Raw genomic sequence first — 24040 nt, 5'->3', positions numbered from 1 at the left:
TTTGAGAGAGAAGTTTAAGTTGGAATGCTGGCAGAAAAGGGCTGTGAACAAAGGATTATATGCGGCTGTCATCCTGGAAACAGGATTTGCTATATCCGTAAGGAATCATCAATTTCTTTGCATAACTGAAAAGATTTTTTGTTAATCATGTGAGCAAGATTTTTTTTTCCAAGTATTAAATCCAATTGGAACAACATTTCTTGCCGTGCCAAAGCTGAACAGTGAGGTATAGCGCAGGAGAAACTTGCCAGGATAGCTGTGGTGAAAAGCATGACAGACTCTGCTGTGATTTTGGCTGTGCCCCTTCCCCAGATGGAGCAAATATTGTGGACGCAAGATCGATAAGAACCACCAGTCTTTTAACTTTACTAGGGATGCACAGGATGTTATGGTGTTTGTGAACAGGAGAGATCCTCCCTTCTTCCATCCCCGCACACCAAGAACCCTTCAACCACTATCTGCACTTGGGGCACTTCAAGGATGCAGATGAACCTCATGGTAATTATTGCAGTTTTCAAGTACTCAAATATATTTCATTTCAGTGGCTTTCTGCAACTCATGTGATTACAGAATTAACAAATTCCAAGCCGTATCAATGTGGTGCTCCAGCACAAAAATGTTTCTCAGAATGTGCCAAGCCACCATATTATAGGATTTCAGTGTTTAATTCTGTAATATGTGATCATGTGTATGTAAATTGTACAAAATGTACCAACTTGTTCACAACAGTCTCATTACCAAGTGAAGTGATTGTATCAACATGTCTAATTGGTGACGATGATTTAAGAAGTCCAACATTTGGTCTTAAAAACAGATTATATTATTTATAAAGATCTGTGGGTGGAAAGGAAGAATCAAAGCTCATCTGTCACGAGAACAAATGAGGAATATATAACTACTCCAAGGCATAATGACAGCAGAAAGAGGGATATTGTTTAAAGCCGATGAAGAGAATTCATCCTATTCATATCTAAAGACCTGGATAGAAAACCTCAGTATATTTCATTACAAGACAGCACAAATGCACTCAGTGTCATGAATAATGGTATCTTTACTGTTTGGGTGCAATTCTTCCTGTACTTCTGCTCTATGTGATAATAATTTTAGTTTGCATCTGGTTTGAAAACGCACCTAACAGAACCTAAACTCAGGTTTCAAACCATTTTTAAAATAACTTAAACGTGCTGAAGAGCTTTGATACAATTAAACAAAAACTGTAATCCAAACAGAAATTCATTACTTGGACCCTTTTCAACTCCTTGGAAACTTCATTAGGAGCCTTTCATCAGGGACATACCTGGCCTTCAACTATCCACTTGCAGATGGAGGTTTTGCCGTCATAACCTGGCCGGAATTGAAGTGTAGCAGAGCGAGGGCTGATGTTAGAGATCACCAGGTTGGACGGAGCACCTGGAAGTTCTGCAGAAAAGAGAAATAAATACACATGAGAGGTGGAAATGCTCTTGGTAATAAGGCCCTATAACAGGCTGACATTCAGTGTTTCAGCATATAGAGCACCTATTACTATAGATGAAATATTGTGTTTTTTTTTTTTTTCTTTTTTTTTTTGGCAGAGTATTAAATAAAGCACTACTATTTCTGCTGCTCTGAGCACGCACCACATTTTACAGATAAAAAAAGAAAGCCCCTCTACAGAATTACAGCTACTATTTTAGAGAAGTTGAGTAACAGACAAGGCATGGTGGCTCGGGGGAAAGGTACTTCCCAGCTCCAGATCTGCCAATCACTTGTCAAGTCACCTAGTTTCTCCGCACTTCTGTAGAATTAAAATGGCAATAATACTTACTTACTTCTTACGGTAAACACAGCTTTAATATATTAACAACTGAAAAAGACTCTAGTTTTTCAGGTAGTGTAAAGGGAAGACTTTATGCTTCTCATACTGACCTGTAATAGGTGGGTTTTAGGAGCTATTTCTGATGTTTGAATAAAGCTAAAATATATATATTATATATATAATATATATAATATACTATATATTATATATATTATATATATAATATATATATATTATATATATAATATATATATATAATTTATATTGTCAATAAAGAGGGTGACCTTCTATGGGGAAAAATCTGGAGCTCCAATAAGATCTTTGCCTCACATCAGTCAAGCTTAGAGTGGCATTTACATTTTTAATACTATCTGAATTATCAACAAAAGCAAGCTCAGGAAAGGGATTAAATGTAGATTGTTTAGAATAAATTCCCAACAGTACCTGCATTCGTAAGTAATGGAAATTAGTATTATAATCAGTAATCATTCATAATGTTGTACTATGTGCAAATGCAGCAGGCAAAAAATGGGCAGATTTTTGGCACGTATTTCAAGTACACATGAATACACAATATTTCTTGATTCTTACTTCACATTTGTGGGAACTATGATCAATAAACTAACTCTGACCAAACAGGATAATGCTGTTATCTGGGTAACAACAGGCAGCATGGCATTGATCCAGTCTGCAACTTGTCACAATTACCTGTGATTAGGGAAAAGAAAGGCAAGCATACTTCAAGACACACAGAAAAGTTCAAAAATACTAGAAAGGGGAAAAAATTGATTACCATCAGGGACGTATGTTAGCTGTTCCATTTTGGAAAGTTCTACTTGTACAGCCTATAAATTAACTGAAACTGCTGTTTTGAGGCTTGAAATGGCTTTTGAGTTTGCTTTCTATACAGGATGAAGGAGAGTAACGAATTTTAAAATCCAAATGAAAAATGCTAAATCAAACAATTCACAGGTACCTAAAATGCTAAATCAGACAATGGAGCATAGGACTACCTCTTCCCAAGTCTTTTTCAAGCCACAAATGTCAAACCTTGCAAATATTTTAGTTTCATTATACAAATGTCCTCTCACAGGTGACATAAGCTATACTACTTATAAATAGAGAAACTATTCCCTTTTAACAGCATTCAAAGTCTATTTTCCCCAAAAAGCAAAACTTTCTGATTTGATTTCTTCTTCTTATGTTATGTTGTAAATATCAATAGATTCTGTATGGTATCCACTTCATTACTTTGACTGCATCATCTTGCACACTCTACTTTTTTTTTTTTTTTTTCCATGTGTACAAAACAACCTCAATTTTCTGGTAATTTCAATTTGTGAATGTATTCATGTTAATATTTTAATCTGTTCTAAGAATTAACTTTAAATTATGTGGTAAAGAATTCTGATGCTTTATAAACCCACCCATATTTATTATAACTGAATCAAAGTCACTTGTGATCTTTGGAATACACGTGGAATGAGCCTGCTTTAATTTGTTTCATGATATTTTACCAACCTGGAGGCACACCAGAAGAGATGGTGGAGGATGTGACCCATCCACTCCCTTTTGCTGTCACAGCTGCCACCTCGATCGTGTATGTGGTGAGAGATGACAGCCCCGTGATCTTGTACTCAAGTGTTGTGTTGGTTAGCGTGCGGGCAAGACGAGATTCATTTCTGCCATACACCTCCCAAGAGATCTGATAGCCTGAAAAATAATTACACAAAGTCAGGGGGCTGTAACAGTGGTGGGAGTCTAGTTTTTCTTCTAAAGCACTATTATGCAATAACCCAGAGACTGGTAAATTACTGCTTCTGCAAGATTTGTTTGTGGTCTATTGTAGTATGATTTATTTCTTACTCTACTCCATTACGGAAATCTTTTGTGAACAGTAAAAAAAAAATAAAAATAAAAAATTGAGGTAAACATTGGCTAAAATACCAAGGCATTTTTCTACTACGTTTATTTCTAACAAGCAATTGACATAAATACCCAGGGGGTGTCATCTGCCCATCAAATTACAGGTGGGGGAGGACATGGAGTCTCAATGGCCTATTTGTATTTTTCTATGAATATACAGAGCTTGCTGTGAAATCTCTAGGAAACCTGGGGATAAACTCAAAGAAAGGTGGACTTTCATTTTGTGAACCCCACGAAACGAATAGGAAGAAACACTGTAAAATATAACATTTTCTCACCAGCCAGAATATCTAATTAAAAATCTACATGCACTTATACACCTACCCCTTTTCCAGGCTGAAGCAACCTTCACTGCTATGTATCTACAAATCTAACAATAATGATCATGCAGAAACATTGTGGGACTCTTCTAGGAACCAAAAAAACCCTACTCCCCACTGCTTGTTCCTCGCACAAGTCCTTTAGCAAGGTGAATCATTATCCTTTCTTTCAAAACTGTAGTGTAGCCAATCTATTGTCCAAAACTGCACTCACCCTGACCTCCATATTATTCTTATATCACAACCAGGCTCTGAAACCCTTTCCTTTTTATCACTTTTATAACCATTTGCCTTCCAAGAACTTTTGAAACTTTCTACTGTCTGATTTGCTCAATTTTTACCTCCAAATCTGCTTGTCCTTCTCCTGCCCAGTCCTACTTTATTCTCATTTGAACCCACTTGAACCTTACTGTGCCAGTCTCCGGAGAGCGTGTCTGAAAAGTTTGCTTGATTGCAGCTCTCTTTGTGATTTGACTCAGGGGAAAAAAAAAATACACATAGCTCTTGAATGCCTGTGAAATGGAAGTGAGTGAAAAGGACTAACAGAAAGGAATCCCACTGAGAGAGCCACGCATGAGGCAAGCTGGCTAGAGAAACTCCCTACTGGGTTCCTGTTCCCATCATACGAGATGAGGAATTCAGACCAGTTGTGGGGGAGGAGGGTTTTTGTTTTGTTTTGCTTTCTTTCCCCCCCCCCCAAACATAAGCTGATTAACATATTGAACTAGCAAAATACCTTATGGTCTTGATCAACAAGGAAACATCACCTCAGGAGCTAAACGCTTGGTGAGACACACATTTGTGAGAGAGCTTGAAAGGTGTGAGATGGCATCCTCCCTCTGGTGCTAGCTGCCATCACTGACGGAATCAAGTTAACATACTTGTGCATGAAAATGGGCTCAGAGTAATCACATAGTCGTTAATTATGCTTCAAGTGAAAGGACAGTGATAAACAGCCAAGAGGCGATGCTTCAACCAGTCCGGCTACATTTCAACCACTCATCTGACTACAAACTACCTAGGGGAAGGAGAAAAACTCCCGAATGCTCACCTGGAGCCAGTTTTAAGTGTCCGAAATGTCCCATCTGTTAAATAGGATTTAATTAAGGCAGTAATTTACCAATATCTCAGAGACTCTGCAGTGATTTGAGGCTCTCTGCTTGAGAATCATTTACCAGCGATCAGAGTTTTTATAGTACAGGCAAGATTAAAATCTGCATGAAGATTTTGACAAAACTTAAGGACTTTAAGGACTTTATAAACAGAGGGTGAACTGAAAGGTTGAGTGAGAATCAACGAAGGAATTGCAAACAGAACCACATCACTAGCATCCCCTCTCTTTCAAAATCTATGCTTGTTCCAGACAGGACAACGTGGATGAGTGAGAAACAGTCTGAGGAAGGTGCCCTTATGCATTTTCCCACTTCTCAAGCTGTGGCACTGAGGACACAAAACCAGCAGCTGGGAGCCCAGCCAGCTCCCAGGAACGTCTGCGTGCAGCCATGGATGGGGCAGAGGCTGGGCAAGGGCCGTGCAGCGGCTCATCTGTCTGCCTGGGAGCTGCAGGTGACCCTGCCGTGCCTGCTTTGAACCCTGTGCATGGGCTGGCAGAGGGAATCAAGGAGTACCACCCCGGAATAAAACAGAATGCATTGTTCAGAACAATAAACAGAATAAGAGATAAGCAGCAGACTTCTAATGCTCTCCCTGTCTGTTTGTGACTCACGAACGATAGGAAGTTTCCTGTACCATGCACAAGACAATCTGAAGTGGCTGAGATTTCTTCTCTCCCATCTAGATAAACTTTGCATATACATCAAATGTTGGTGATTATTCTTTGAACATTTTATGTTTTCTCCCTTGTGACTACAGGGATGAGACACAGCTTTCCTGCCCATTAGGCACATAGTCTCTATGTATTTATTTACTGAAAAAAAAAACGTTCACCAGGAAAAATATCATAAATTCACATGCAGACTGAAGAAAAGGCAAAGAGGCAGCATTTACTGTGGATATTTCAGTCCCGAAAGTATAGTTAAATTCTAATATAAACACAGAAACAGAAAATACATACATATATGCCGAACTGACACAAAGCCAAACGTAATCATGCATAACAAAACCAGATGAAAAAACGCTGAAGGAAAGGAACAACAACAGGCGTACCCCCAAGTAGCACTTAAGCCACAATGACTGACAGATGGGCAGAACTTTAGGACATGTGGTTGGTAAAAATGTGCTCGCTGATTTACAGACATGATCACTGCCAGCAACACGCACAGGGAGTCCGATCGGGCTGGGCAGAGAGCGCTTCCTCTGCCTTTGGCGTACGTGAGAGCAGGAGAGGTGCCGCAGAGCCCACCCGTATGCTTTGGCTCTGCATCCTCTCCATAAAACGCTGCCTAACAGAAACTAATGACCAGAAGAGTTTCAGAAATAATTTTCCGTTGATCTGGAGTAAATTCTCTACAAGCAAGCAGTACACCCAATCACGAACTGTCCGTCTACATCCAGGTGCTCATAAATCAGTGTTTACTGAGGGAGGAGGAAGATACGGAGATTTACAGCAAGAGTAATGGGCAATTTCCCAGAGCAGGCTGGCTGCCGGGCACCACCCTCCGTGTTTTCCTCCCCCCAGCTCCGGTGCACGGAACAAGAAGTTCCAGTAAAGATATCAATGAGCAGAAATGAAGAAGAAATGCCTCCCTGAGCGCTCAGACCTCCAAGGGGCTCTCTATAAACCTCTGAGGTACTCAGGGGCATGAACAGTTTTGCTGCTCTTCTAGCCCAAACATAATTTGCAGCATTAAGGACATTTTTGTTTCCGTATATACTTTGTTGGGCATTTTTACATCAGTGTTCCTTCATGAAGGATATAGCCTCTCGAGTTCCTTCTCGCTAAAACAATTTGCCCCGACGATAACACAGTTCATCATTTCACTCCACTGGTTTTCAACCCATTCTGGGAGGTGGCAGCTCGTTTCTAGGAAAGCAATTCTGCAACACTAAACACAGTGCTGCTAATTGATGCTTTACAAGGATGAATATTACATCATCTTGCTTAGATAACTAGATTTAGATTTAGGTACCTAAATTTAAGCACTCGGGCTTGAAGGCTTTGGCCATCCTTACTGAATCAATACTGCTCTGCTTTCAGAAGTCATTAGTTTCTGATCTTGAACCACTTAAATCAATGCATATTTCAGGACAGCTACTATGGTAAAAAGGAAGATGATAATCTGCGTAAAGAATCCACATGTACTATAAACAGCATGGAAGACATGCATAAATGGTACATGTGAAGAAAAGACACTGACAGAAGCAAGTCCAATCCAAATACTCAGCCCTGTCAAAATTAAAACGTTTCATGAAATTGGACTGATATAACATTTTAATGCTCAGGAGCCAAAAAAATTATTTTGTTTGTTGTTGTTCTGTTTTGTTTTTTGTTTTCCCCTAAAATATATTTACTTTCTAAAAGTATTATGATACTTTCCTTAAAATTAAATGTTGATACTCCCCAAACAGAGTATTTTGGTCCACATAAAATTACCTTCTCCCTTCCCAACTATGATTTTAACTTCAGCAATTTTAAATTTGGGAGCTTTGTTGCACTTCAAAACCTTGAAAGCCTTTGTTAAATAGAGTGTCCACCCTGTGCAACAGTAATAGTTTCCCTTTTGAAAACAATACTGCCTCTGTTGATAAGAATTAGAGATTTTCTCAACTATTTATAGCTGCCTTTATGAAAAATAATGAAGTTGCTGATGTTACATCTACATTGGCACACAATAAATAGATAAATAGCATGGAACAGTCAAATAGCCAGCTCATCAAAGAAACGAGAGAGTTCTGAACTGCTGTGATGGTTTATACAAAATTAAGTAATGACATGCAAATTCTGTCATGCAGTCCACAGCCAGACCACTTGATCACAGATGAAGGATACTGCTGATTTCAGGCTTGGACTTGATTGCAAATCTTAGCAATGCCAATTCAGATTTTGCAGCTGTAAATTCAACATAGGAAACCCCAACCTCTGTGGCAAAGGACAAACACCGTCTCACAAAGTTTCAGAGATTAAGTAACAGAGGTGGAGGTCGTGGACAACTTAACAAGACTTAGACTCCGTGGGGAGCTGATTTCTAATACAGGCTGCCATTTCAGTGACCACAATCATGAGCTGCCAGTAATTGGACCCGTACTTTCTATAATGTGCCCTAGCTGACATTTCAATTACCCAAAAGATGAACCAGGAAACCAGCACTCGCAGCAGCCAGTTCTCCCTAAATGCTCTATTATGCAAACATTTTTTTCACTGCAATGATACATTCCTCCACCACCACCCCCTCCAAAAAAAAGGTAGCAGCTGATACTTGCCTGTAATGATGCCATTTTTCTCTACAGGTTCTTGCCAGCTGACCTTGAGAGATGTGTCCAGAATCTCAGTGAAACTCAGGTGTCCCACAGCTCCTGGCTCTGGCAATCAGAAAAGGAAATCTGTTAGCAGGAGAACCCCACTTACTTCTGATCTGATTCATGTGGCAAGGTTAGGGCTGAAGAAATAAAACACTGAGCCGGGGCCAATAGAAGCCTGCTGGAAACATCAGTGAGAGCTGCAGGGGAGAGGGGAGAATGCAAGGTGTTAAGAAGCACTCTGGCTATCATCACATAAATTATTTTATCCAGTCGCCATCCTAACTGTGCAGAGAACTAAACTGAGCGGCAGCAGGGGACTTGCACACAACGTGTTCTCTCTCTTTCTTCTTGATCTAATCTAATTAGAACAATCAAGCTGGCAATCCTGGAAGTGATTGTGTTTGTTGTTTTCCCTCCACTACAGCATGCTGTGGGTACCCGTGCTGCTGTGGGCAGCTCCTCAGGCCTTGTGGCTGTGAGCAACACCACCTGCACAACCCTCATCTGGAAAGAGCCTTTTGCCTATGCAAGGTCAGAGCAAGGACAGCATCACTACTTGGATAGACTGTCTCAAAACAACTCTAAAAACGTCCAACATAATGGCAACTACCTTCTGTAAAATGAATACAAGTGTGTGAAACTTTTAAAGGATTTTTATGATGTAGCTCAAGAGCTCTTAAAAATTTCAGCTCCCTGGTGTGCAATGAAAGAGCATAAAATGGAATGACTGTCAAGAATATGCCATCCTCCCTCAATTTTGATCTTCAAGGAAGACATCCTGACTGATTTTTGATCCAACTGCGGTTCTGTCTTCAATCGATGTACTGGAAAAAGGAGTTTTTGTTCACTTTATATTCACTGTGTTTCTGTCATTGGATCCCTGCCTGAGTATCCTCCAGCTCCACTGACATCAGTTGGCAATTTCTCGTCTGCAATTTCATATTTTGTTTCCTCTTCACTTTAGTCCAGTTTCTCATTCCCCTCCAGCTAGGATGAAAAAAAAAAAAGCCTGCCAGTAGGTCGGCTACAACCACATTTGCAATTCTGCAATCCTAGTGAGGAAAATTTCCAAATCCATTCTGCGCTATCTAGTAGTTGAAGCATTACACAGAAAGAACTGCTGATCTGGTAGTGATCTCAGGAATACCTAACAGGAGCACGGCAATTATGTGCTATTCAGGAACACGTATCTACACGCATGCAAGCCACAGAACTCACAAAGCTTCACTCCAATTAGCTCCTGCAGTTGCATTCCAATTTTAATGTCATAATGAAAAACAGGTGCAGGTTACACCAAGCCAGGACACATTGCTTCTGACTGGATGTCAGATTTTATTTGACCTACAGTTCATCAGCAAACAGACTTGCTTGCACTACTTTTTTTTAAAGGATTGCCTAACTTTGCTTTACAGACAGAAAATTATCACCTGAAAACATGAGTGACAGTCCCTTCAAACCTTTTCCCACTATATAAATCCAGAAACAACTTAGATTCAACAAGTTCTCCACAAAGACACATTATACCATATCACACTTCTCAGTCATCATAAAAACAATTCTAAAGGACCTAAAATTAAAAACAATCTTGGTCATCTCTACTGCCTAAGATCCTTGCAGCATGCAGCTGCATATGACAAGAAATGTTTACAAAATAAAAGTTTGGCCTTCTCTTGTTTTATATTTCATGATGGAATTTTTTCTTGTGTTTAAAATGGCATGTGATCCCAACGTTTCCCTGAGATATTCCCAATATTTTGACTGTGTTCCCCCTCCCCCCTTTCTACAAAGTCTCTAAGGCTCATTTCTGCATTCCCTCTTCCATGAGCAGAAATATTAATAGTCTATTTTCCTCTTCCCAGCAGATTAATTTTCACGAAATCTTAGGAGTCTCATATCTTTGGCTTCTTGCTCTTCTTTACTCTCTGTAATTAGCCATGGAATAAAAATGCTTTTGGAGGGAGAAAGACAGATGGATCTAAGACAGACAGCCAAACACATTTACACTGCCAAAGCCTCATTTCCTAAAGAAAACAGGCAAGATGTTAATACGACACACAGGAACCTAATGCATGCTTTTCTTTCCTCCATGCCTTTTGCTTTAACTCCAGGTAAACATATGAGTTTATATTAGTTACTAGGAAGAAAATTAACTCTGTCCTAACTAAAACCAGGACACTCATAGATATCTGATACTTACAATGCTGTCTCTGTGACCTTCTAATATGCAAAGGTTTAAGTCCAGAATCTGTTCTTGGGACACAGGTCTAGCACACGAAGGAGGTGAATCACAAAAGGAAAATCCATGGGAAAGTACTTAATTTTCTTCATACTCTTTCAAGAGTATCTCATGAAAAATTGGATTAGCACTTTGAGCCTCACTTCTGTGAATGTTAATGTTAATTAAATTTTTCTTTACGGGAACATCGACTAGCCTAAAAGGTCCTTATTAAGGCAAAGTAGTATTTCTAAAAACAATACCTTAATGGCTGCATTAGACTTTTCAAAATTCTGATTTGGATCTCTAAATGTGCAGCAGTGTTTATGATGCTTTGTGAAAGGAAGACTGAAGCCCTGGCCAAAGCCAAGATCACTGCAGACACACAGTTAGCTATGATGGCCACTGCAATTTAATTACCTGCAACTGACAGACTAGACTTGTTAGCCCCAAACGTGCCTCAAACACACACTTTCAGGGAGCCACAGAGGTCAAAACATTTTTTTGATGCAGCAAATAATTTATAAGCTAAACGATTCAGCTCTTTTTATTTCATTCCATGAATTTGACTTCAGTTTTAGAGAGTAAAAGCTACTGAATTGTCACGATGTTGGCTGTTCTGTTTTACACAAATACTTGCAATATAATATAGAGATTTTCAATATATTGAATAGCAGAAGGAAACAATCTTAAATTAATCATTGATCTCCACAGGATGTTCTGGTGTTCCGTTCCTCAGAAGATCAATTCCTATTTATCTGGATGCCTAAACATGGACTTGGGAGCATAAGGGTTCACAGACAAACAACATATTGTGTTAGCTGAACCACACTACGGAGCTTTCAGCTCCTAAGCAATATAAAATAGTTCAGTCCATAATGAGAAAAATATTAAACACCTTTCATTTTCTACCTGCGAAAAGAAAACATATGGACAACTGGCTGAGGTCATCATCTGATGCAAAGTAACTTAAGAAGAGACTACAAACTGCTTGTAAACTTAAGGTCTGATTTTAAGTGCCCAGATGTAAAAATTCTGGCTTTTATATTGAACCAGACAGAATCCGAGCACTGAGATTCTCTACCAGTGCTCACTACTCACTGTCTTCAAGGGTGCGTAGCAGCTGCGGTGTGCTTCGAGGTCCATCTCCAGGTGTGGTGAAACACAGAACTGACGTATAGTAAGTAGTGTATTTCTTCAGGTTCGTGATACATCCGCTGTGAACACCATGGAAATCAGGAGCAATGGTGACCACAGTCACAGTCTCTGGAGCATCCACTGGCCATGCTAGAAGCTAGAAAATTTAAACATAGATGAGCTCTCATTAGAAGCTGCGTCTATTCAGAACTAAAGTATGCTTGGCTGCCAAAACCATCTTAATCTGATTGTAAAAAACAAGCAGTACTGCTCAACTATTGTCAGTTCTGATGCTGAACAGATGGATATAATGCTGTTAATATGGTAACAGGAGGGATGTGTATAATACTTACTAGTGATGGGGGATGTACCGATGCCACGAAGGTATTACAATTCTCAATTTCTGCTACTGAACAAGGCCAAAATTATTGAGTGGCTATTTGTGTATTTTGTACAACATGACTCTCTTGTCCCCCACTGGGCTGCTCTGCCTACCCTGAACAATCTTTGCCGCTGAAAGGAGGGTGAAGTAAGAAAGGCAATTTCAGTGCTGCCCTGAGTTTAAAAAAAAATAAATAAAAATAAATCATATTACAGGGTTCCCTGAAAGATCCCACTGGGTTGGGAAGGAGAAGAGAGGAGAGGGAAAATCCTCCCTCCCTTTCCATAGCCCTCAGCATCCCACTGATCAAGAATTTTACAGTGATTGACTGTGTGCGGATAGCCACACTGTGAATGATTCAAAAGGTTCTGGAACTACAGAAAGAATAGAAAATAATCAGAAAAACGATTAGTACGGTTTTCAACAACTAGGTCCCAAAAGTGAGATTCCTGAAGATATTTTCATGCATTTAAAGTTAACATGCTTGTCAAGCCACACTTCTTCCAGGTTTTAGTCATCTCAGTGGATCTTCTGGGTGATCAACGTTTTTTAGAGTAGAATACCTTATCTCTAAGCACTTAAATGAAGACTTCAAACTTTGAATTTTAAAACGATTTCTGAAATCATCGTAACAACGTAGGGGGCTAAAGTTTTAAAGTGCTTATGAAACTTCTGTTTTGTCCAAAAATCCTTATCCTGTAGATGTTAAAATCTTAGGACGTTAAAATTCTAGGCCTTACTCAGTATCTGTGTAAATCAGGCTACTTGTATTGATTTCAGGCTCATAAACATGAATAGATACCTGAAATTATTGAGCTGTATTTGACACATTCAGCTGTCTACTGGCTGATAATCAGACTATACACCTTATAGACAGAAACCAGTTAGAGGACTATAAGGACTCATTTTGCTAGAAATATTTCATATTTGAAAGGTGCACTTTACAACTTCTTGAAATGCAAATAAATTCCAAAGAAAAGATAAAAATGGAATAATGGTTGATGGAATAGTAAGTTTTATTTTCTTTTCCAAATCACCTTTGCGGATTAGATTTGGCATTTATAACTTTGGGGGACTGAACTTCTCTTTCTCAAGTATTTCATTGCACATTCTTCAGAAAACATGCGCAGGAAATAAAGGTGAAGAATTTTGTTAGTTAAAGGACAAAATGGGTTTAACCCTTAGGAAAAGCAAAGGCCTAGCTTTGGCTACGACTGTTTATAAACTATACAAAATAAACTATGCAATAGAAGTAACTGTCACAAAAATGTTCTCACACAGTCTTCATGCTGTAATTCCCATGAAAAAAGCCCATGAAAAATAGGAATTACAAAGCTGTTGCAACCTAATACAATCAAGGAAATACAAGTAAAGAGAAATCGATCAATCCAAAAGTTTTTAATGACAACTGACAAATACAAATAAAGATCTTCGTTATTTTATACAATTGATAATTACATTTAAACTTAACTGAGAAGCAGCTATGCAATGAAACTAATGATCTTCATACTGAAGCTCTGTGTTTGAATAAAACAAAGAATAAAAATCTAAAATGTGGCTTTTCCAAATCTGACTGAGCTCACCATGTTTGGACTTGCACCAGATAATTATAGCATGTTGCAGTCCGCTGATCCCCAAAGGGCTTTTATTCTCCACAGTCCAAACAGAAGCCAGGTACTACCTCTGTATCGAGGTTTCAGGCTACATTTTTGTAGTCTAAAATCACTGTCAGCAACCCAGTCCTGACAGCTGATCATATCTCTGGGAAAAAGAGACGTATACATCTACTTGTAATACTACTTCAGCAGGGAGATTATGAAAACACCACTGTTCTTTATAAGAAATATATAGATCTGGGCAAAAGTACTGAAACACATGTGTACCTCTGTCTCAGTTTCTCCATCACTTTCAGACATTCTTAAGAGAAGGATCAAGTCTTCTGAAACTCCTAAAATCCACCTACAATCCTCCAATTCACAGCTTGTCTTCTGAACCACACATCCTTTTCAGCTCAGCGAGCATTTCCTCACACAACACCTAAATCCAGCTCCCTCCTCCCTGTCAACAAAACATACCTGTCGTCCCTTTTCTTCTGCAATTCCTACAAGGTTTCTCTTTGTTCTTTCTATGAATGTTTTTAAACCCTTCCTTTATTACGTCCCCACTGCTGAACCATGGAAGGAGTTTCTATTAAGCAGTCCTTCCTGAGAGACAGAAATAAACCACTCCAGCTACACTTCACTGGGCAGAGGACCACCAAGTGCTCTGTCAAGCACCCTCTACCTACTCTGCACACTGTAAGACATTGCCAGCTGCCCCATCAACAGGGACTCACCATGCTAACACCACGCCATTGAGCACGATTTAAAATTTTACATTTTTACATCTCCAAAATCATCACAGTGGGAAAGTTAAGACAAATATTTAGCGTGACATCTTGGTTCCTAATGAAACGAATGGGAGTTTTGCATTAGAGTAAATAGAAATCTCCAGGCTGATTTAGTGGCACAATGATGTGTCACATTTTAGTGGCACAATGATGTGTCTCCTGCACTATTTGACATCAAACTGCTTTTTGGCTTTGGAAATTCTCCAGGCAAATGATAAAGGTATTAGAACTTTTATAATTATAGTTATTATAATATATATAGTATCATAATATATTACATATATAATAATATAAATATATTAACAATATATAAACCAGCAAATGTTACACGAAGAGCAACAACTGTTGAGTCCTCTCTTAATTTTGCTTCTTAAAATACAGTCATTTTGGACATTCATAGATTATTAAATTCCTAATTTTTGTATATCAGGACTCTTACAGGAAACATTATTTGAAGATGTAGAAATCTTGTTCCTATTTACCTTGTATCCTTGGTTAATACCGTTGATGAACTGCTGGGGTGGAGGGTTCCAGAGGAACTGGATGGTTGTGGAGTTCACGGCTTCGACTTGCACGTTTTGCGGTGGAGCTGTAGGCACTGCTCCCAGTCAGGCAAGAGGAACAGAATATGAAACAGAATGGAAGAGAGATGAGAGGTCAAAAGAACCTCTTCACTGCCACTCATTAGTCTCAAAGTAATACCAAGCCTGAGAAAAGGATGCACTTCCTGTGATATGGTACCCATCAATGATTTGCAAAGAATGGTAATCGAGTTATTTCTCATTCTGTATCAGAAATTCTTTCAGGGGGAGGGGATGAAATGCTTTCGGTAGCATATAACTCCTCAGATGAGTTTTTCATAAAACTTGACACAGGAACTAGGTAATGATAGGTGAACACATCTGTTTCAATTATCCATGACTGCACAGAGAATGAAATTTCACTAAGAAACTTCCTGAGAATTTCTCTTAATACCACACAATTCCCCAGATCAAACTAGCAAATGTGGGGTCCGCACAATTAAATTTACAATTGTGAATTATAATCTAGCAACACCATTTATTATTTACCACTGCTTAAAAATTAGGACCAGTCATATCATATGCAATAGATTTTTCTTGGGAATTGGAGATATTTTATCTTGATACTGTATTCACTCACATATATTAAATTTATTATATATAATCCGAACCAATACAACCTCTAATCTATTTAAACTTGTGTAAACTTTTCATGTCAAGTACTTATTTAGGTAGATTATTTCTTCAGTACAAAAGCGAAAAAAAAAAAAAAGCTTGGAACATTGAGGCATACTGGCTTCAAAAAACAACAACAACACAACCCACGATGTAAGTATTTTACCATTTAACATAATGTCTCTTTAAATATCTTCCAGGCAATTTCTTCAACTCATTGCTTTAGGATGTCATTTCTTTAGTTCTCAAGAGGAAGTAATACTAATAGTCAGGTCTATTTTTCCGAAATTATCAATTTCATAGTAAGTTTAAGAAGAAAATTGCTATTTGATTAAGAAAAGAAAAAGTACTAATACCCTTTGAATCCTAAAAAATAAGTTTAGTAAAGCTTCAAAAACATGACTATTGACAGCCACACGCATTTGTATTCTGTAAAAGAGGATCAATCCACAAGTGATTTTGAAGCTTGAAAAGCTTTGTTCCTTCTGCTTCCAAGAGAAACTTTCTACCAAAGCCCAATGACCTATGCTTCTAAAAAGTAACCACAGTTCCAACTGAGAAATGCTGGTTTGTTCCATACTTTTCAAAAACAGGTCACAAACTTTAAAAGCTTCAAAGTACTTTTTGGAAATTGAGTCTTTGTATAGAGGAGAAATCAAGACATTAAGTTCAAAAATGTAAAAATGTCCCTTTGTCCACCAAAAGCTTTGTGTGAAAGAGACATCCAGGTCCATTATTCTTAACTGGTGTACAAGCTATAGTGAGGTTGCTGCCAACAGTGCTAGGACAGCGTACACCTAGTCAAAGACATCCACAACCTAGAAATATCAACACAGAAATCTGGAGAGATCCAGGAAGATGTGAGGTTTGAAATGATAAGGATATCCACTTTCATGCCTTGTGGCACTAAAACTCTCTGATGGCTTCTGGCTTGAAAATTTAGCTCTGCACATTTCTTTCTTTAACCTCAGAAATATTGTATATTATTCAGAATCGCCTTGCCCTAATTTAAAACCCAATGTCACAATTTATGAACTATGTTCAATTATTGAGTTCTAAAACCAGAATTTATCTGATACTACTCTAATTTCTTGTTAGAATCTAGGTCCTATTTCCAGCCATGTATCATAATTGCCTGTATGTTTTTGGAAAGTTACAATAATCTTACCAATCCATACACATCAAAGTTTTTGTAGTTAAGAGATTCACCAAATCATCCTGATATACAAGTCACTATACAGTCATAATGAGCTGCTTTGGCTACATTCCCCTACTATTTTTTTTTTTAATTATTCATGTTCTTTGATGAAACTGTTTATTATGAGAGCCATGATTTACTTCACTTTGCTTTTGTGTTCAATGCTTTGTATAACTGATAGCTAATGTAAGAATTTTTAAAATCAAAATTCATACTTTCCTGCATATTAGAATATTTTGATGTTGTAGCTGCCAGAGATTTGTTATTGCAGAAGAAAATTGTATAGGAAACCTTCAAGTTAGTTTATTATCAGAAAGTCATCTGAATATCATAGGGAGATTAATCTCCTTCTGTCATTAAGGCTGAACAGCCGAGCATCCTCCTCTCCACTCATTTCCTTCTGTCGAAGTGCTACATTACAACTCTATTTATATGTGCTAAGTTGATTTTGTAACTTATAAAAACTACACAGAAAGTCTATATCTAACCCATACACTGTTCACTGACAACCACAGCCAAAGAAATACAGAATTTAGCAGAGGTATGAAGAGTTTGTTGTTCCCAGAACACCAGTAACATACAGGTGACCACTGATGGAAGAGTCAGCAGTACAGCCACTGCCAACCAGGGTACTCCCACTGTCTTCATCCTCCTAAAACACTTACTAGCATGCACACTGCTCGCTTCATTTCTGGGGGCATTTTCTTTACTGCAGAACTCCACAAATGCTGTATGATCAATAGCAAATTTCCAGTAATTTCAATAACATGAGGATTTTATTCTAGGAGTCTGACAAAAATACTTTTCATAATACTGCAAATTTTTCAAAATACTGCAATTTTTTGAGAGGAAAAAACCTGCATCAGCACGCCTCAAGTTTTCATTTATAGTCCTTATTGTAGCACATCTTGAAAGAGCCCAGGCAGGCACTTTAGGATAGGTTTACTGTAGTTTTGGAAATGTGGAAAACCAAATATACTAGTTATTTATTTTAAATAGTGAAATATTTTTCTTTCATTAGAGGATAATTTTCTGAAACACAAATAAATAATCACAGCACAAAGAGTACCTGCTATGATAAGAGAAGCGGTAAAAACCATGACCAGAAAATATAAACCCTTCAGAATACTGGAAACCACGATTTGTATTACAATTCATCTTTAAAATCTTTATTGAAGAATCAACATCTGCATCACAATGAATGAATTTAAGAGATGGAAAGAATATGGTCTGTCTAAGATGCATAAGCTTAATTATACTGCAGAAGATGTAATATAATACATTTCTATATTTTTAATCAGTAAAATATTGGCATCATGACCTCGAATTTACTTCAAAGTGACAGGATAGAGTTCTTCTTTTATGTCCTGATCTTAAAGACTTTCTTGGTATTTGAATAGTTTTGCATTAAAAAGAAAAAGTTTGACAGAGCTGACCTTCTGGTCATTTCTAAACTCAGATACTTTTCCAAGATCACAGTTAGCACCTTGCTGAAGCTGCAACTGTCTGCATTAAGAATTTCCTAATTTAGTGGTGGATGGTTATCCTCCTCCTACGAGTTTCTTGTTGTCAAGCAGTACAAGAGCTACCAATGTCAAACAGTTGTTTCAAAAGTAATCCCCATGTGTTTACATACTCAATTTTAAAATCTGATCTTCATGATGTTTGCAAGTATTCCTAAACCATCTCACACCGGAGACCCACCTGGGAGTCATCTTGGAAGTGCAGATCAAATTGGTCAGACAAAACCAACTGTTACTTTCTTCCCTATAAAGTTCACGCGGTTGGAAATCTGTTAAGAGCTCAGCTCCCGGGACTGCAAGCTAATGTGCAGCATTCTAAGTAGAAAAGGTCATGGAAGCACTCTAGATAAAAGCCATTAAAAGGGTTTGGCTGACAAGATAATTGAGAGAAGAGAAGGCATTAAGGTTAAGCATGTGTACATGTAATTATTCTGTCTGTAGCTATGTGCAAATAGCATGTAAACCCTGCACAGATTCTAACGGACAGACCGCTGGTCTTAAATACCGACCTTCAACAAAGGCTTGTGGAAAAGCGCCTTGCTCCTCCCAAGCTCCTTGTTGGCAGCTTCCATGTCTTAGCAAGGCAGGCTCAGGGAAACGCAGGTTTTCCTCTATGTGAGGGTTCAGTTTTTCCTTCAATGCACTGGCTTGAGGTGCTAAGCTGTACCCACTGGGAGCCGTGGGGAGAGCCTTGTACAGGAGCGTGCTACTCCTTCTGTAAAGCCTTTTCCCCTCCGCACCTGGCCGACAACATTTGCTCTGCTTGGAACTGCAGCAGGTGCACAGAAACAGTGGTCTCTGCTGTTCTACGTGTGCCAATATTTGAAATTCAAAAGTGTGAGGTTTGGCATCAACTGAAGAGTTTTGCTTCCTGCAGCTGGGAAATGCCTTTTTCCCTTTCTCACATGCTTCTCACAAGGACCAAGTTTTACTTCTTTAGTAAGAGCTGGAAGCAAGAAGCCTCACCAAAAACAACTGGTAATTCACAACCTTTGTGAAATCATTAAAAACAACAACAACAAAACAATAGATGGGAAATGACGCCTAACAGTGGTAAGACTGAGAGCTATAAAATCCAGATGCTGCAACTCCAACCTGCTTCTGCTCAGGAGCAGCTGGGCCAGAATGACATTCAGGGATGCTTCCTGGCTGTTGGTAAGTTCCCCAAACAAAGTGAATAATGAAGATGATTTTAGCAAAAATGTGTAAGGGAAAATTAAGGACTCTTTTACCTGAGGCAAACTGAAATGCTTGTAGAGGACACCCCTTATTCCGAGATTTCCATTTCAAGATTACTTCCTACATAAAGGAGGAAGTTTTCAGTCAACTGAAACAGATAACAGATTTGTCCAGTTCTTCTATCTCAGTCCTTATGAATTTATCTAATTCAACTCCTACTGCCTGTGGAAAAAGCCACTTTGGACCTGCTGAATAGTACCTTGTGCTTCTGTCCTTCCCTGTACTCCATCAAGACTCACTAGTCTGGTGACTCTCCCAGCCTTTAACTCAAAAAGGGCCTTCTCTGGCCTTTCAAGGTGTCCGTACACAGCAAGTAGGGAAAATAAAATAATATCAAACTACATGCTGAGGCTTATAAACTTCAGGATATAACACTGGCTTTTGGAATATGCATCAAAAGAAACACTTAACAGCTACATTAGAAATAAAAGTAGGTTAATTCCAATGTAAATTGTCTAAGAAAAGCTCTGTCTCTACTTACAAGCCTTGCCTTGGCTAAATCTAAAGAGTGTTGGATGTTTTTCAAGGAGAGACAAGTGCAGAAGTATTCATGCTAGTGAGATTAAAGGGACAGTAAAAAATGGAAGATTCTCAAATCAGCCTGCAGGAAAAGGTAAACATGTCCAACAGTACTGAGCAGAGACAGTATCAGCGCTATCCACAAAGATGTTTATACATCTCACAAAGCTACTCATATGAAAAAGTATTGGAAAACTTCAGTTTGTCATATGGCAATGAGAAGTCCTGCAGGACACTGTTTAACTAAGAAAAAATTGCCCTATGCAGGAGGCTGGCACAAATCCCTGTGAAAAGTAATATCAAAGTAAGGAACAGCTGGAGAAGCTCTGATGAAGAAAGACCTATATACCCAGAGCATCAAAGGATTAGGCTGAATATCACTCTGAAAAGACTTTCAAGATTTAGAGACAGTCAAACTGTCTGACCCTAGTGCTAGGAAGTTCAGTGCTTTGCCAGTAAGTCTTTCTGACATTTTATCTAGCTGACATTATGTGCCAGTCTCGCTACAAGTTTAGATCGCTCAGCATCTTGCAAGTTTGGCTATATTGTAGAAACTGGTGATTTTTGAAGAGCTTTGAGCAGCTGATTAGTTATCAGTGGCTAACACAATGCCAGAGGACTAATAAGGGATTAATGGACTGGGTTCTGGTATAAATCCACAGCTTATATGGCCAGTCAATATTCTTCCCGACGAAGATGCCAATGTGCTGATCTGCTCCTGCCAACGGCTTGATCTGCTCCCAGTGTTCATTTCCTGCCAGGCTTTGACTGCACCGCACATTTGATTAATATGAGGTATTTCAGGTATTTTTCATCAGCAGACAGACAGGTTCTTGCCAGCACAGCTCACATCATTTAATGCATGTCAGAAGAGAGGTGGTGGTGGTCATAGTAGGAGAGGGGGATGGATGGGAGTGTGTCTTTGACATTTATCTCCGCTCACATTAAAATCGGTGTATGATTTACAAGGCAGTTTTACACACTGCTTTTTCTCACTCTTGCTGGTTTGGTTTAGGAAGGACAATCTAGAGCAAGAAACAACCACTGGCCTTTCCTGTCATTTCCCAACTACAAGACAGACAAATAAGCAGGGTTATGGACAGGTAGGGCGTTACTTATTGAGACTTTATTTTAATCCAATTTCAAATGATCCTGATACCACTCAACCTTTCTTCTTTTCAACTCTAGATGTAAAAAGGCTTCAAACTCTTTTTACAGCAGACTTCAGTGATTTGCACAGATATCCAGAAGGGCATTGACTAGAAAATACAGCATCCATGAAGTAATTATTTATTGCTATTATCAAATAATGTTATAAAATAAATAACAAAGATCCTTTTTTTGTTGTTGTTGTTCATGTCTACCCACTCTTGATCAGTTAGGATACAGATAGAAACTGTATAAACAGGCCACTGCAGGTTGTCCTGCAGTCTAAACATTCTTGATAGTTAATATGAATGCAGGGCTGATTACTCTTAATTTATAACAGAGGATTTATATCCTTATAAATGACAACAGACAGCCAATCAATAAAGGATGATAATAACAGCACATAATATCAAGGGAAATTAGAGTCAATTGCAGGGTTTAAGAAAAAGAGTGCGAAGTCCAAACCTGAGTCTTAACAGATGGAAGGCTAAGGTGATGTGATAGCCTAAAATGTCCAAATAAACAAAGTAATGAACTGCAAACATATTCACAGAATAGATTCAAATTCTTTGTGCAAACCAATTCTCAGCAGAGAGCTGGTCTTTAGTGGGATACAAAACATTAATCCTGGCTGTAGAGAGAAGACTTTGGAAAAAGCATTTCAAGGTCTGCTATAAATACTTCTAGAAAGAGGTTGAATGTGTCTAGACTCCTCTAAACTGTGAAACTTCAGATGCCCTAAGACAAAATATGGATAGCTTCCTGTTTTAATTATTGTGGTTAACTACTATTGCATGCAAATAATCTTTTCTTGAAGATCTCCCTACAACTCAAACTATATCTAATCACATTATAAAGTACTCCTACTAACAATTAACAAACAACTACACAATTTTCACTGATTATAAATAAACTGATGTACTATAAACTGCAAGCTTCTAAAATAGTTTAATTGTTTTATGACCAGTAGAGACCACATACTGTCCAGTGCTCAGAATCCAGCATAGCCCTGCCATTATGAAATATAAAAAAGCTTTAAGGGCTTGGTACTTAATTATCCTACAGATTTTTATACCAATCTAGAGGTGTAAACATGCCTTACACTGATTGTAAAAAGTAATTACATATCCTTTTTTTGATGCAATTTATATTCTTTTTAAAGCACTTACCAGAAAGGTGTGGAAGAGCCATAGCATAAAAATTAAGGCTCTGATGATCATTCTGTCTTCCTCTTTGCAAATGTCTGAAATGCATCATCCTTGAACTGCTATCAAACATACTTTCTCCAAAGGCTCTATTTCTCTTTCTACAGTTCCTTTCAAATTTATTCCAAATTTCTAAATCAAGTTATTCTGTGATGATCAAAAATAATGATGCTGGTTTGCTCTGCATTTGTCTCCTGTATTACGTATGTGGCATACTGCATATCTTGACTGCCATAAACCCAATTCCTTGACATATTCCCTATGCCTCTCCTGTCAGAGTAGTCTCAGCCACTGCATGTCACACATCCTATAAATCCATTCCACGGGACCCACAGCTTTTTCTACAATAGAGAGAGCAATGGAGTCTCTACTTAGGCACTTGAAACTTGTGCTTTCTACTTCTTTCCAACCCAACAAAGATGTCTTTCAAATATGACTGAACTGACCATTCATTTTACAATTGTTAGGTGGGACTATCGGAGAGTGCATATTCTCCTTAGGAAATTGTGCTTTGACACATACAGTTCCGATTTGCTCACCTCCCTGTAAAGTGTACTCTGTCACAGGTCTGCTGAATGCTCCCAGCCCAGCTCCATTGTAAGACGCCACCTGGATTTCATACTGGGTCCAAATGATCAGGTCTTTCACTAAGCAGTAGTTAATTTCTGCACTGGTGATGTTCTTATACTGGTATTCTCCAGGGAGGCCAGCCAGGCGATACCTACCATATGGGAAGAAAAATTTGCTGTTAATTAGTCGGTATCAATTATAGAAAATATCCTGACTAGCAAAATAGCTTCCTTTGTGAAGAAGCAATATTCACACTTTTACAGCCAAATTATACAAAGAATAATGAAAAATTATCAGAAACAACAGACTAACTGCTGATAAGACCACATCTTGTTTGACTACTATAGTATTTATAATGTGATCTCACTGAGATTACATGCATAGACCTAAACAAAATGGGTATTTTAACCTGTTTTATGGCTGTGGAAAAATTACAGCTTTTTAAATGTGGCTTGTCTAGTAAAAAATGTGATTTAGGAGAAAAAAATAGCCCCAATGTGATTTTTATCAGGGTGCTGCTGTAAATCAGCTTGAGGAATGTTTTTTTTCCTTCTCTGAAATCTGAAAAGGAAGAACTCAGGCAGGCTCTGACCTTCTAGAGCTACAGGCACTGCCATCTCTGGCTTCCACCAGGATTCACATCATAGCATGATTAAAATAAAGACTGAATACATTTGAGATTGAAGGACTGGTTAAGCACAAGAATTCCTGGAGGAGGGCTGTACCAAATAAGGCTGAGTGGTAGACATCCTGATAAACTTTCTACTAAGGCATGGAAAGCTGGAAAATGGAATATATTTTTCCCTGTAAAAACTGCGTTGCAGAAAACAAAGCCCCTTTGATGCATCTATTTAG

At 38.4% G+C, this 24040-nt stretch overlaps 1 protein-coding gene across 1 annotated transcript in view; it reads right to left on the bottom strand.

Annotated features, from left to right (window-relative positions):
- Positions 1-24040, bottom strand: part of SDK1 (sidekick cell adhesion molecule 1) — a gene marked incomplete at its 5' end in the record, with an annotated part of 391349 nt that overhangs the window by 86602 nt on the left and 280707 nt on the right. The window contains 6 exons of the mRNA XM_084295713.1: positions 1298-1419; positions 3320-3511; positions 8425-8523; positions 11780-11972; positions 15069-15184; positions 23155-23336. Of these exons, the coding sequence (XP_084151839.1) occupies positions 1298-1419; positions 3320-3511; positions 8425-8523; positions 11780-11972; positions 15069-15184; positions 23155-23336 (904 nt within the window). The remainder of the gene's footprint in view (positions 1-1297; positions 1420-3319; positions 3512-8424; positions 8524-11779; positions 11973-15068; positions 15185-23154; positions 23337-24040) is intronic.

The sequence above is a fragment of the Netta rufina genome (assembly GCF_964035555.1).
Source record: "Netta rufina genome assembly, chromosome: 15".
In the NCBI taxonomy this organism is placed as follows: Eukaryota; Metazoa; Chordata; class Aves; order Anseriformes; family Anatidae; genus Netta; species Netta rufina.
This window is presented reverse-complemented; position numbering and strand designations above follow the sequence as displayed.